The 14,681-nt window shown below is 39.6% G+C and overlaps 1 protein-coding gene across 4 annotated transcripts; it reads left to right on the top strand.

The window, feature by feature from the left end:
* The first annotated feature begins 306 nt into the window (after positions 1 to 306).
* apbb1 (amyloid beta (A4) precursor protein-binding, family B, member 1 (Fe65)) lies at positions 307 to 13,951 on the top strand. Of its 4 annotated transcripts, none has more exons than XM_080888248.1 (15): positions 307 to 463; positions 1,049 to 1,701; positions 2,252 to 2,457; positions 2,543 to 2,602; positions 3,492 to 3,571; positions 3,647 to 3,713; positions 3,968 to 4,114; positions 4,410 to 4,537; positions 6,773 to 6,887; positions 7,007 to 7,091; positions 7,176 to 7,256; positions 7,371 to 7,486; positions 8,226 to 8,402; positions 8,570 to 8,703; positions 13,897 to 13,951. In XM_080888248.1, the coding sequence occupies exons 2-15, from the start codon at positions 1,071 to 1,073 to the stop codon at positions 13,904 to 13,906; spliced, it is 2,037 nt and encodes a 678-aa protein (XP_080744374.1). In that variant the 5' UTR covers positions 307 to 463; positions 1,049 to 1,070; the 3' UTR covers positions 13,907 to 13,951. The 4 variants fall into 4 exon arrangements, with proteins under 4 accessions (XP_080744374.1, XP_080744375.1, XP_080744373.1 ...); XM_080888249.1 differs by lacking the exon at positions 13,897 to 13,951 and adding an exon at positions 9,371 to 11,145; XM_080888247.1 differs by lacking the exon at positions 13,897 to 13,951 and having other exon boundaries at positions 1,054 to 1,701; positions 8,570 to 9,311.
* Positions 13,952 to 14,681: the final 730 nt, after the last annotated feature.

Raw genomic sequence — 14,681 nt, 5'->3', positions numbered from 1 at the left:
TGTGGTCACTTTTGCATCTCTCTGTGGTTGTTAAATTCAATTTGAGCCTGTTTTTGGCCAACTTTTGCTTCTTTTTGATGTCATCTTCATCTCCCTGTGATTATTTTGCATGCCTTCTTTTGTTATTTTACTCGTTATGGTTTCTTTCTTGGTTAGACCGGGAGCTGCTTACCCTGCGACCTGTATGCCCCCTCCCGCTCAGCGTCTAATCAATATTTGTGTGTGAAGTGTGAAGGACCGGTTTTCCTTCATTGGGTCTGCCTCCTGCTCTGTGCCTGAGTGGCAGCAGTGGGCTCTGGCCGTGACGTTAATCCGTGACGCAGGTTCGCCCTCCATCACTAGCCGAGCCCACAGACAGAAAACACCACCTAGAAACCGAGCGAGAGCCCTCACGATCTTTGGAAATATGTAGTTACGCTACACATTTTAGCGCATTTCGACGACAAAGGAGTTTGGTGAGCTGGTGAGTCAAAATTTTTAATAAAAACAGTGCTGCTGCAGTCACTTTGCTTCTGCAGTTTGGAAATGTTAGCTAGCCAACCGAGAAGCTAACATTAGCCTAGCAAAGATGTCGGTGATGGCGGACGGTGCCCGTTATTTCCAATTGCGGCGATGTTATCTAACAAGTAAAACCACGGTATTTACCTAGGTTTTATTAAACAATCATGTGAGTGAACCTAAATAATGACCCAGGTTTATACAGGCTCTTTACAGCGCCCGTTTATCTAAAAATGAAAAAGGTCGTGTTGGCAAATGGAAGGTGAAGCTGCTGAAGTGCGTTTTGTATTCGCCTGAAACCAAACAGTGAAAGTTGCCAGTAAAATGACCAACCCGGAATACACGAACAAGAAACGGACTTCATCCTTCATATTTTTAAACATTATTACTTCGCTGATTCAACATTTAACGGCCACTGTGAAATATTTGAATGTATTTGTATCAAGTGGTCGTTCTATATTTGAGAAACCTTGATGAGAATCTTTGCTAAAATCACTGCTAACTAGTATGCTAAAGGCAATGCTAATGTATTTTTTCCTCTCTCTGTCAGAGCAGCTACATGGACAGTTACCATGGGTGGTCATGATGATGAAGATATGACATATGTTGTGAATAAACAGAAGCAAGACGAAGAGCTAAAGAACAAACTGAATGACGGCAGCCACTGGTGCGACCAGGAGTCCACCGGCAACAATGCCAAGTGGGTCAAGGAAGGCCAAAACCAGCTGCGGAAAGTAGCGGAGAACCAGCAGGACCAAGACCACAACTGCAATATCAATCAGAATGGGAACAGGGAAGACTTCCCTCACCAGAACACCACTCAGGAAGATCAACAGGGTAACGAGGAGCAGACCAAGTCTCCCAAAATCGCAATGACCCCTGGTCTCAGTCAGGAGGAGTCAAAGAACATCCTTAATGAGCCGCTTCTCATTGACACCCTGGAATCCACAGAAGAGAAAGATAAAGAGAGAGAAGAGGATGATAAAGAGAAGGAAAGTAAATTGGAAGACGATGAAGAAACATCAGGTGACACCAGAGGAGAGAAACTGGCAGAAGAAGAGAGTAATGTGGAGTCTCAGAGAGTGGGGAGGAACGCTTGCCTGCTTTTTTCCAACATGAACGGGACACCAAGTGATGAAGAGTCCAGCTGGCCTGCTCTGTCTCAGGACAACACAGCTGACAGCTCTCCAAATGGCAACAGAGGTAAAAACTAAACAAAACATACAAGGTGTTTAGACAACTTTATGTTGTAGCTTGTGCAGATATTAAAAAATCTGAAGAATACACTCTGTTTATTAGCATCATACTGCAGCTAACAAGAAAAGCCAAAACGGTCAAAATAGAAGCAACACAGGATGATTTGGCTGCTAAACATATCAGTAAAAAAGAGACTCCTGGAAATAGTGAATTATCATCTCTTTATTTAAATTACAGTTTGATTGCCAGATGCTATACTTTATTACTTAAATAACTCATTATTTTTTAGTTATTATTAGTTTAAACCTTTCCTTTTTTTCCCCCCTTTTAAATACTGCAATATTAGGGGGGTGTTTTTTCTCAGGGGCAAAATTTAGAAAGCAGAACAGCTATTACATCTTCACCAACGCTTCCAAAGGCTGGTTGTGTTGACCAAATCAAAAAAAGTAAAATGTTTTTTTACTTTGTTAATTAGATAATTAATATGCATTTCCATGCATTTAGTTGAGATGAAGTTACCTATAGTAACCTTGGTCTCCTACTTCCCGCCCTTCAGAGTCTTTCTGGGATTCCAGCGCTTTTGAGACGGACACAGACCTGCCCTCGGGATGGATGAGGGTGCGAGATACATCGGGCACGTACTACTGGCACATTCCCACAGGCACCACTCAGTGGGAGCCTCCTTCACCCCTGGGTAAAGTTGGGGACTCCATGATGTCCTCCACGATGTCCCTGGAGACTACGCCCTGCGAGGAACCTGAGGTGAGGTCTAACCAGCATCCTAATTTGACAGAGGCACTGACAAGTAAAACTGTTGTTAACGGTAAGTCTTGTCACATTTTTCCAGGAATCTTGGGCCCAACTGTCCAGCACTGATGAAGGTGCTGGTGAAGGGGAACTGTGGAAGGTAAATCATGGCTAGAGTTTTATTCAACTCACCTCTTTGAAATGTCTTTTGAGCATATTTAGTAGGGTTGTGCGTAACGAGTCCTAGAAGATTAAATGTTGCTGTCATTGCTTAGTTAGAAAAATTTTTCAGTTTATCAATCTATAAGGTGGAAGGTAAGACAGATGTTCTACAGTACTTTGATCTAGAACAAGGATAGTTGTATGTAATACTCAAATAAATCAATGCTTAACTGCATTCGCTAGGTGGGATGCTTACATCCCTGAAGAATGAAAGCTGTTGGTTAGCACATTTAATGTTATTCAGAATCTGCTAACAAACCTAGGTAGTTCCTAGATTCAAGATAGTTTATTGTAATTTTGGATGGTATTTGCAGAAATACACAGGCTGAAATGTTGTTTCTCACCAGCCTCTACAGTGCAATAATCAATAAAAAAAATAACAACACAGTATCTAACAATCAAGCAGCAGGTTGCCAAGACACTTGGTAAACTCAGGTGTAAACAATCACATTAGGTAGCAGCAGGCCTCTCACAGAGAGGGTGTGCAGTGTTATGCCACACATTTCAGACATTTAAAATAAGATCTGACTATTAAAGAATATGATTCATGGATTAAAAACACCCTAAATACAAACAGACAGTTTTTTTTGATGGAGACTATTTACCCTAATTCATTAGAATGAATTAGAACTTGATTTTTTTTCCTGAACTTTAAGACTAGCTCACTAAAGTTTTTGCATTCTCCCATTTAAGACTAGTAAGTTAGTCACCAGGAACAACCCTAAGCCTTATAGTATTTTGGACAATATGACAGAATTTACATACCTTTCATGCATATGTGCTCTGTGATCAAATGGCTCCATCTGCACATAAATGTTTGTCTTTAGGAGGAGGGAGAAGTTGCATCTGATCAAAGTCTGAAGGAGTTTGAAGGAGCAACTTTACGCTATGCATCTATCAACCTGAAGTATGTGGTGTTAAAACTTTCTAATTAGTCAGTGTTAATTTTGGAGATGTTAAACTTTATTTTCTGTCATTGTAGTTATAATTGCTCCCAATCTGAGGATGAAGAGAAGCTTGCTCCACTCTGCACAGACTTAGAAACTAAGGTAAATCATCTGCTTAATTTTAGATTTTTTCAATATGTTCAGAGTAGTTGGGTTTCAGTTTTCATTTTAGAAATGCTGTCACAGAAAACTGGCATTGGAATGGGTCTCAGAGATGTAGGACATATGAAATGTGTAGGGGCGTTGATTATTTATCTATTTATTTACCTACCTACCAAAGATTAATAGTTTTCTGCACATGAAAGAGTTTTTTGTGTCCTAGTTTATACTAATATGCAGCACTTTTGTACTGTCAGTGTTTCGCAGTGCGCTCTCTGGGCTGGGTTGAGATGTCTGAGGACGACATGGCACCTGGCAAGAGTAGTGTCGCTGTCAACAACTGCATCAGGCAGCTCTCTTATCACAAACACAACCTTCATGACACCGCTGGGATCTGGGGAGAGGTAAGATGATTGTAATGACACACGCACACAGATATGTTCATGACATTTTATGTAATGTTCTTTTTAATAAGAATTTCTTTGAATGTGCAGGGCAGAAACATGTTTCATTTAGTGGTTGGTTCCAACCACAATTCGTCTTTGATGATTTGATTGAAAATGATTGATAATGCTCCATTTCCATTTCTAAAATAGTGTTTTGAATTCAAGAGAAATACTTAAAGTACCGTGGGTAACAACATTTTGTAGAAATGTGTGCTTAGTCTGACTTCTCAAACTGAAACGTGTGTTGTGACAGGGTAAAGACATGCTAATGGTCCTGGAGAATGACACCATGAAGTTGATCGACCCGCTGGGCCAGACTTTGCTTCATGCTCAGCCGATTGGCAGCATCCGGGTCTGGGGTGTCGGCAGAGACAACGGCAGGTCAGTATCCACAGCACAAGGGCAAATTGAAAATGGCAGAACTATAAAATGTATTTAACTGCCTTCTTCAGTCAGTTTTGAAAACAAATGTAATGTCATTGGCTCTGCTGTTTTTTATGATACTTAAAAAATATAATTTTTAACTTTAAGCTCATATAATTTTTTTTTTTTTTTAATTGGACATGCATTTTTTTCTTCTTTCTATTAAAATGTAGCTCGCATTTGTAATTTGTTTGAGGTGCTCAGTGACAGCATGTTTCTAATGAGGCTATTTAAATCTCAAATTAAATATATCTCCAGGCTTTTTCCTAGGTTAAAATCTACCTTTGGAGGGCATGTAAACCTGATTGGATTTTTTTTTAAATATTTTTTTAAAAATTTTTTTGCATTTCCCAATTTTTGAGTTACTTTGAATAGTGACAAGCACAATGTATTTTAAGCTTAAGTAAATTTAACTCCACTTTATAAATGGAGGGGGGCAGATCATATCTTGCATATCACAATCTTGATAACTATCCTGATGGATGCCAAAATGTTTAAATGGAGCGGAAATCCTACTCGGTTTAAGGTTAACTGAAGTTTGCTGTGATGAATTTTTGCATTGAGTGAAATTTAGTTTAGTTGAGTTCCTGAATATTCTTCATAACTTCTGACTGAATAAGCTGCTTTATTTTCCATATTTGAATGGTTTTTTTTTTTTGCTGTTTTTGTATTGGGTCCTTACTCAGTGACTTAAAATGATGTGCTGCAGTTCTGAGATCTGGCATGGTGGCTGTGTTAGTCTTTATTTTGCAGCATGCTGCTGCCCTCTGCTGGATTTTTAATAACATTGCCTCCTGTTGCTGATTTCTTAATAATTGTGTATTTCTTTCTTTTCTTTCATGCTGCATTTTCAATCATGAGCAGGGAAAGGTATCCATTAATGATTACTATTCTAAAAACTGTATATAATTCTTGTTGTGTGCCATTTTGTTGTTATTTTCGTGTGTGTCTGTCTAGAGCAGGGCGATGTGACCCAAAATATTTATCACGCTATACATTTGAAAATTTGCAATAACGATATAGGGGCGATCGTGGCTCAAGAGTTGGGAGTTCACCTTGTAATCGGAAGGTTGCCCGTTCGAGCCCCGGCTTGGACAGTCTCGGTCGTTGTGTCCTTGGGCAAGACACTTCACCCGTTGCCTACTGGTGGTGGTCAGAGGGCCCGGTGGCGCCAGTGTCCGGCAGCCTCGCCTCTGTCAGTGCGCCCCAGGGTGGCTGTGGCTACAATGTAGCTTGCCATCACCAGTGTGTGAATGGGTGGATGACTGGATGTGTAAAGCGCTTTGGGGTCCTTAGGGACTAGTAAAACACTATACAAATACAGGCCATTTACCATATAACTGGTGATATAATTGACACTAGACAAAATACAATCAATGTATTTTCACTTAAACAGCAGCTGTTTTTTATGTGCATTAAAGTTATATAAAAATGTAACAGTGCTAATGCAAATTCCTTCCAGCAAGGAATTTGCATTTGGCTGAAATATCCTCAGCATAACCATGTATAATATCCACAAAACCTAAAAAGAGGTTATAAACACACAATACGGTAATATTATGTTGAAGCACAGTACGTATCACTCCGTGAGGCTCCTACCTACAATAGCCGTAATGCTTTGACAATCCATCAAGCGGTGCGGGTTCATAGCTTAGCAAAGTCGTACTAAAACATTTGACAGATTTGCGCCGTGTGCCGCATAAAATCGTTTCGAGCTCAGTAAACACAACCAGAATTCATACATAAGGCACACGGGATTATAAGGGGCACTGTAGATTTTCAGAAAAATCAAAGGATTGATTTTAAGTGTGCCGTATTTTCCAAAAAACACGGTAGCATGCTCTACCAAAAATAGTGCTTTGTGCTTTACAAACCAATTCTGGTTTATCTGTTTCATTCAGCGTTCCCTCTTTCGCCCTTCTCATTCTCTGCCGCCGGCATGCTTTTTCTGCCATGTGTGTATGAAAACAAAGGCACTGCGCATGCACGTTTTACCCATATTCTATCACGATATTTCATTTTCTTATCCTTGCCCAACATTATACCGGTATTACCGTGGCCGGCATGATATGGCCCAGCCCTATGTCTGTCTGTGTTTTATGTTCTCGTAAGCTTGTATTTTTAAAACCGTATTTTTAAAAACTGCAGATTTAATAAGCCACTCTGTATGTGTATATAATCTTTCTCCTGCAGGGATTTTGCTTATGTCGCACGAGACAACCTGACCCAAGTTCTGAAGTGTCACGTTTTCCGCTGCGACTCGCCCGCCAAGAACATTGCCACCAGCTTACATGAGATGTGTTCAAAGGTTAGCCCTTATTAGATTTGTCATTATGAATTCAAAGAGTCTCCGCTGATTTTGAGGTTTTTTTTTTTTTTTTTTTAAATTTAATTAAAATTCACAGTTTTTCCCTTATTTAACTTCAGATAATGATGGAGAGAAAGGCCTCCAAGCCAGGGGTGAGCAGGCTCAACTCTGACCCAGGCAAACCTGTGGTCATCCCTGTTGAAGGTAAAGCAAAGTTAGACACTTTGAATGTCCTAATTTCTGAAAGCATAGGAACAAGTTGCATAATGTTTCCTCACTTCTTAACAGAGTTTCCAGCTCCAAAAAATGAACTCTTCCAGCGCTTCCGTGTTTATTACCTGGGCAATCAGCCTGTGGCTAAACCCGTTGGTAAGAAAACGCCTTAAAGTGTGTAACTGCTGTGCTAAATACTTCTATTGTACTTTGTCATGCTGACCGTGTTTGTGATGTGCTGATCATATATTCTGTGTGTGTTCTTTTCAGGTATGGACATAGTCAATGAAACACTAGAGACAGCAATGAATGGCAGAGATAAAAATGACTGGACTCCTGTCTTTGTGAATGTTGCACCAGCCACCCTCACAATACTTTCACGACAGGTATTGGAAAACAGTCTGAACATGACAGAACAGTATGGGGAATTAAAGTCAGTGACTGATTGTCATCTTCACTGGTCCTTTTCTGAGTTGTCATCAGTATGTTTAAAATGTGCGATGAAGTCATCATCAGTGATAACCCTAAACCTAACTCTATTCTGTGGGAATAAGTCATTTTATTTACGTTTTACTTTAATTAAAAGTAATTTAATTAATTTGGGGGCATTAAGCTACACACACAAGAGACATTTGTAAGAACAGTCCTTTTTGCTTTTGTCCGCTTTTCTTTTTTTCTTTTTAAAGTTTTGTGAGAAATAGCAGTGATTCTCATAGTCTGGACTCTGATATTTATCACTTGCAGTAACCATCCTAGAGGATAAACTTAAATGTTTTTCTTTTGGAATTGCTTTGAAAATCAAATGATTTTTCTATGACTAGGATTTTGCGATTTACTCTAAAATTACCATGAAATATTTAGATTGTAAGGAGAAACTGAACAGATGAAGCAAAGCCACATACCAAGTGTTACCAAGTGGTACTTTGTTTTCTGACCTATTTGTTTTCCTGAACTCATCTTGTATATTGCTGGTAGTTGAAAAGAACTTATAAGGTACTTGGTTTTCCTCGTGTGATGATCTAGAGTTGTGTCTGAGGGTTAGGGTGGACTGCAGAAGATTTCCACATTTTAACAAATTTTTTTGACTGGACAACCTTTGTATTTTTTATTTTTTTAAAACTCTAGGATGAGGAGGTGCTGTCAGAGTGCAGGGTGCGTTTCCTGTCTTTCATGGGTGTGGGGAAGGACGTCCACACCTTTGCGTTCATCATGGCGGAAGGTCCCCACGATTTCACCTGTCACATGTTTTGGTGTGAACCCAATGCGGCCAGTCTGAGTGAGGCCGTGCAGGCTGCCTGCATGGTGAGTCACATGAAACACTCACCATGAGTCAGCATGAGACTAAACTAAATAAGAGTTCCTGTTTGTCCTTAAGTGGGAAGATAATTTGCCACAGTTGTGGAATCCAGTGTTGAGTCTTGTCTTTGTCACCTTAGACATCCATGTTTGTGGTTTTGTTCTCTTTCAAGCTTCGCTACCAGAAATGTTTGGATGCACGTCCGCCCAGCCTCGCCTCCTGCCTGCCCACGCCTCCCGCCGACTCTGTGGCTCGCCGCGTCAAGAAAGGCATGCAGAGTCTGCTCGGCAGCTTCAAGAGCTACAGGTCAGGATCTCAGTCCCCGTGAGCTCGAGTGCAGATGATACACTGTCCTTTAAACACAGGACCCATCACAACAGCCCCCGTTTCACTCTCACTTGTCCTTCTCTTCATCCTTCTGCCTTACGACTTGTCTCGTCACTTAGTCTACAGTGTGCAGAGTAGTTTGTGGGGAAAATGTGTGTCTGAAAAGATTGCATTTATTTATATATTTTTTTCGGCTTTTACTTTATACAAGAATTTTAAACTCTCATCTCCAAACAGATGAGCCCCTGGCATCAAATGTTGTCTTTGCCGGGACTCCTCCTGTGAGTCTTTAATATTTTTGTGTTTTAACAGAAACAATGCCATGAATGTTGAATATGGATGTATTATATTTTAAATGCAATGCTAGATTTTGCTTGAAAAAGAGGTTGATAAATTCCCTCACACATATGCTCTCGTCCCCTCGTACCCCTCAGTGCAATTATCATCTCCGGCACGCCTCCTTTTCTACTGTTTTAAAGACCGTACTGTAAACCACTTGTGGTCGGTTGGTGTCAGATCCCCAAACTGATTTTCTAAAACATCACAGCATCTCTCTCTCTCTCTCTCTCTCTCTCTCTCTCTCTCTCTCTCTCTCTCTCTCTCTCTCTCTCTCTCTCTCTCTCTCTCTCTCTCTCTCTCACCTTAGGTTGTAACAAAAGAGTTTTAGATGTCTTGGTGATGTGCCACGTAGTCATGTACCCCGCTCCCCGACTCAAACAATGTATTTTCAGTCTTCCAAAGAACTCTACGGTCATCTGTCACATAGTGAGCAAACACTGATTTGAGTGGAGTGTGTTTCTCATTCATTCTGCATGAACATTTGCAAGTTCAGTGCTAGTGTGCAATAATCAGATGTTCCAGTGCGGTTGCCATGCGATTATTTGTTCACTTTATTTGAGAGAGTCTGAAAAGATTTTGAGTGAGGCTAATGGAACAACAGAGCCATGTTTAAAATCATTATATTATGATAGATATAATAGTAATAAAAACAATCTACAAACTCTGGGTTTACTCAAAGACATTTACCACCAACAACTTCTGAATAGTACTGTAGAAACTCACCACAGGCTGCATGTTTTGATAGCTTAGAGTTTTTGCTGCTTGCAGCATTGTAGTGCTTAAGAGCCATCAGTGTATCCTGCAAATTCTTTCTGTGTTTCTGTATGGTAAAAGAGGAGGCTGGAGCTGATGTGTTGTTTCGTGTTACATAGGCATGTCACTCTAGGTAGTGTCAGTGTTTATCATAAGCTAGCAGTAGAAAGTTAGACTTCCTGTCAGGTTCTTCAACACTGAAAAGTTGAGAGCAAATTGATGTCTGTATTTAGTTTGTCACAGGGAAACCTAGAGATGATCTCTAAGTGGTTTACATTTTTATTCTTTTCCTATGCCAGACTTTAATGTGTGTGGGTACCTGGCCGCTCCAGTTAATGTATTTTTTTATCGTTTTCACACACTACAGTGTACACATTTAAGACGATTTTCACATTAGCTCGTTTAGATTTAGTTTTTATAAAGAACACACTACTAAGCCGAGTTGTATTTTATCTTTGTGTCTGTCAGTGAACAATACTGTATGTAGCACAATAGTAAGTCATCTAATGTTAAAGATGCAGTTTGTGAGATGTTTTGGACACTAGGGGGCGTCTGTTTGACCATGTTGTATAAAAAATAGTTTCACATCAAATGCATCGCCACAAGTAAATGACAACACATAATAATGTAAAAGGAATCCAGAGTTAAAATTGTGTCTGAAACATCTTTAATTCATTAATATATAAAAGATAAATATATTTTATGGAACATTAAACCCCCTTAAATGCATTGGTGCAAAATAATGCACATCTTTTCTCTAAGATAAAGCCATTTTTAAAAAATGATTTAAGCTAACGACTGACGTAATTAGTTTTCTGACTTAGTCTCTTAAATAACACTTTGATATAGTTAAAAGCTAAAATCAGAGGACCAGCACTATGGAAAGTGTTTAATCTATATTTAAAAGATAAAACCAAATGTTGGTGCTTCAGACAAGTGTGACAGTGTCGTTTTAAACAAGTTTTTTAACATCTGTTCATTTGTCTCCATCCAGTTGTGGAAGCAAAGCTCCACGCTGGCCTCTCCATTCGTTCAAACTCACAACACTAAAACTCTTACCAACTGCTTCTTTTATGTGCGTAAAAAATATAACACTACTGAAACTTAGACTACATTGACTCATATTACTGCCTTGTCACTCATGTGTCACTTGGAATTATTGTGCTTTTTCTCCTTCAACGATTGCTGTGTCCAGTCAATGGCAACACTAAAGCCAGATGAGTTAAAGAACATTAGCAGATTAATTTATTTCTGTTCATGTAAATTAGGTGTATAAAATGTATGTATATAAAAGTCACTGCACAATAAATGTGAACATATCATAACTGATTATCTTGTGGTCTTTTAATGTCATTTTTCTGGTTGTGTGAATCCAAGTGTCTCTGGGGAAATTGGTTTCCAAAGGGCAGGATTAGATCCTATAGCCTGAAAATGTCTCCTTGTGGTTGTAGAAGCGTTGGATGGTTTTCTTTCTCTATCAATGCCTTTATCTGCTATTGTTAGCTGGTCCATTAAAATGGAAAGAGCCAAGTGCAAGCTGGGTGGCCCTTTTTTGAATATATTGCAAAGCTGCTGACACTAGTGTTACCATATGTATTGACAAAGCAGTCACACAGTGTATTAGCAGATAAGATACAAAACACTAGACACCACCTCCCTCCACCAGTCACCTGTTCAGTTGATATCAGCACTGCTGCCCCCACCTGGTGAGTTCAAAAGGATGGGTTGGGCTGGGTATTGTTTCTCTAAAAGATATCTTTGGAGATCAAAGGTGCGCATAAAGTGGAACCTCAGCAGCAACCGCAGCCTGGTAATAATAGGCTCTGCTATCTCCACACAAATATCTGGACTGCTCCGCCAGCGGGATCCTGCAGCAGTTTGGATGGATCAAGGCCCAGGCTGTAATCATTTCCTTTTGAAGAGCTAGACGGGGACTCTGTGCTATGTGACTGATTGACTGCTGTTTGTGGAGATTAAGCATATCAAAGTTTACAGGCATCCTCTGTCCTATTGCATCAGGTGTTAAACGTGTCTGTAAAAACACAAACGATGGCTGCTTTTATGGTCAGTGTGCATGCGGACTAGAACCATCTTTCTAAACTCGTCTGGCTTTATAAAGGTAATAGTTTTATACTGAATTTGTTAAATAAAATTTAACCACAGGTAGCCTGGACAGTAGAACCATCTGCCTAGTTCTTGGGAACACTTTGTAATGGTGCGACCTCTGGGGGTAATGTTGTCTAGCACCAGAATGTTGGTAACAGATCTTTTGGTTTGGGTTTTGATGAAGTCTTAAATTTTGATTGGCTCCAGTTTACAAAGGTCAACTTGAAACAAAATGTGCAAATGTATGGTCGCATCCCAAGGGGGGAAACAAAGACAGTTACCAGACAGCAGCAGTGGAATTACAGTTTATATTACATTGTGCTAGAAATAGAAATACTCAAGTCTACATAGACTTTTGCTTCAGACCATAAAAAATAAATAAATTTAAGCTTCTGTTTAAGCTGGTCAGGAAATGGTGCTCAAGTAATGTATTTAATTGAATTAGTTAAGTTTAATTAGTCAATTAAGGTTCTTTGTGTGATCAATGCTAAATCTTTGAACAGTGTAGTTTTGCATATGTGTATTATTATTATTATTATTATTTTTGTAAAATGCACTGAGTTTACTAGTTGACAAACTTACTCTTAGCCTCTCATTTAGTTTCTTGCGACGTGGTCACCCTCGGTGGACACTGGATCTGACTGGGTTTGGTAAACTTGAAGGCCAGACTTTGGGGTTCATACTTTGAGTTTCTGAGCATTTTTTGGGGCATCTTGTCCTGCTGGGAGAGACTACTGCCATAGGATAGTGCTGTTCCCAAACAAATCCATGTCTTTTATTTTAGTGACAGACTTCTCCTTTAATTTTTTTGATTTCTTGTGTTATAAACAAAGTCCTTCCTATGATGTCTCACTATGGAACTGAGACACAGTTCAAGTCTGTTTTGAATCTCGCCATTTTAATTAAGTCGTCCCTTTGTTATTAAATGACAGGACACGGTTATGCCTTACATACTGTATGCCATAATTAGCTCATAATTTAATCTTACGTTGTTTTTCTAATAGACCCAAAATAACTTATTCGGCATCATATGTCAAATTTACTTGCACTAAACTAATAATTTTTCCTGTTTTATCTAAAAAAAAAAAAAGAAGGACAAAAACAAAAATACAGACACACACACACACGCAGGCATACAATCTGAATATTATGCCACTGCTATATGGGACTGTACATTGTGGTGCTGTTGTTTTGTATCATTTCAAATGGAGTGTTTATTTCAATAGAGGCCTACAGCTAAATAAAATGTAAAGATTATCACCCTCATAATGGCTGGATTTGTTGCTGGACTGCTGTGGTACGATGCCTTTGCAGCCGAGTGCATGTAATCCTTTCTTTGAGGATTTATTTCTTATACAAAACACATGCTGGTTGTGTAGCCTTGTAAAGCTTGGATTGTGAATGTGCAGCGGAGGCATGTTTACAGCCACCCATGCCCTCAATCCCTTTGTCTCCTCAGTATTCTGCTGCCATATGTGTCTGTGTATCTCCAATGCCAGATTTATGCATTCCCTATTTGCAGAGTGTCAATCACAATTTACATAGGTCGGCCCATGGAGAAACTAATCACAATTATAATTATTCCTATAGCCTAATTATGCTTGTGGCATTTGTTTAATGGAGATTTATTTTGAGTAATGAATGTGTAGTCTTGTGGAACATTGCTTTTCCTCTTGGTGTGGAGGAGAGGACTTGCGTCTCCTCTGCCGGGCTCCTCAATCTAATCACCAATCTCAGGCTAGATAAAAGGAGCTGGTGCAAGCTTAGTCTTCAACCTGGTATCAAGTTCTGAGAGAGATGATAGAAATCCCTGCAGGGCACAGCCTTTCCAACTCATTCATATTGCTAGAGTACACCTCTTTGTACAAAGATTCTCATATCCTTTGCAGCCCTTTTTTTAAAAAAAAAAAACGTGATTACCCATTGCAATCTCTGATGCTTTTTTTTTTTTTTTTTTTTTTTTGCCCTCTGCAGGGCTCTGTAGAGATCTGTGCTTCTTGGTAATCTGGGGTGACAATGCTGAGTACCGAGCCTTGGTCAAGGCTACAGCAAATCAAACATGGCCACAGGAGATGAGTAAAAGCATAGAGTTGGATCAACTACAAAGAACAAAGCCAAGGAGACGACAATCCTTTGATGCCACCACTGTAGGGACTGTTATAACAAACAGTTCCTGCTTGTACCTATAAAATCCATATAATATAAGATTAAAAAAACACAGAATGGGAGGTTGGGGAGAATAAATGACAGACAAAAAAGGTGCAACACACAAACAGTAGTGCAGCACGTTAATACTCTGAGCCATTCATTTGGGGATTAAGCATCAAATCTCAAAATGTTCAGTAATTCATTCTCTACCAAATAACACAGTGATTGCTTTGCCAGTGGGAGCAGCCAGGCGCCCATTGGTGTCTGGATAATCGTTTTTCCAGTGGTCCTCCAGCGATTCCAGCAGCTCAGTGGTCGCTCAGTAACAGTTCACTACACAGCAATCTAACAGGAACCACTGCCTTTACTGGCTGTGCAGCACATGTTGCATGACAATGTTAACCTGGACTAAGCCAACGAGTAGGGCTCAAAATGTACCTAGTTTCTGAGATTGACAAATGTCACCATCAAAGCCTACATGAGTAAAAGTAGACGTTTTTGCTCCTGTACACGAGACAGAGTCAGAATAAACAGTTTAAGCAATAAGGTCAAAATTATGGACGATCATAAACAAAAAGTCTGAGAGCTAACAAATGACTGATATTGATGTA

Source organism: Rhamphochromis sp. 'chilingali' (assembly GCF_963969265.1).
Source record: "Rhamphochromis sp. 'chilingali' genome assembly, chromosome: 8".
Lineage (NCBI taxonomy): Eukaryota > Metazoa > Chordata > Actinopteri > Cichliformes > Cichlidae > Rhamphochromis > Rhamphochromis sp. 'chilingali'.
This window is presented reverse-complemented; position numbering and strand designations above follow the sequence as displayed.

What these genes read in the sequence shown, in the direction of transcription:
- apbb1 (XM_080888247.1), top strand. Translation starts at nt 1,071, where the DNA reads ATGGGTGGTCATGATGATGAAGATATGACATATGTTGTGAATAAACAG. An exon ending in CCGCTGGGATCTGGGGAGAG is followed by an intron (nt 4,115 to 4,409) that starts GTAAGATGATTG and finishes GTGTTGTGACAG; the next exon opens with GGTAAAGACATGCTAATGGT. An exon ending in GCCTGTGGCTAAACCCGTTG is followed by an intron (nt 7,257 to 7,370) that starts GTAAGAAAACGC and finishes TGTTCTTTTCAG; the next exon opens with GTATGGACATAGTCAATGAA.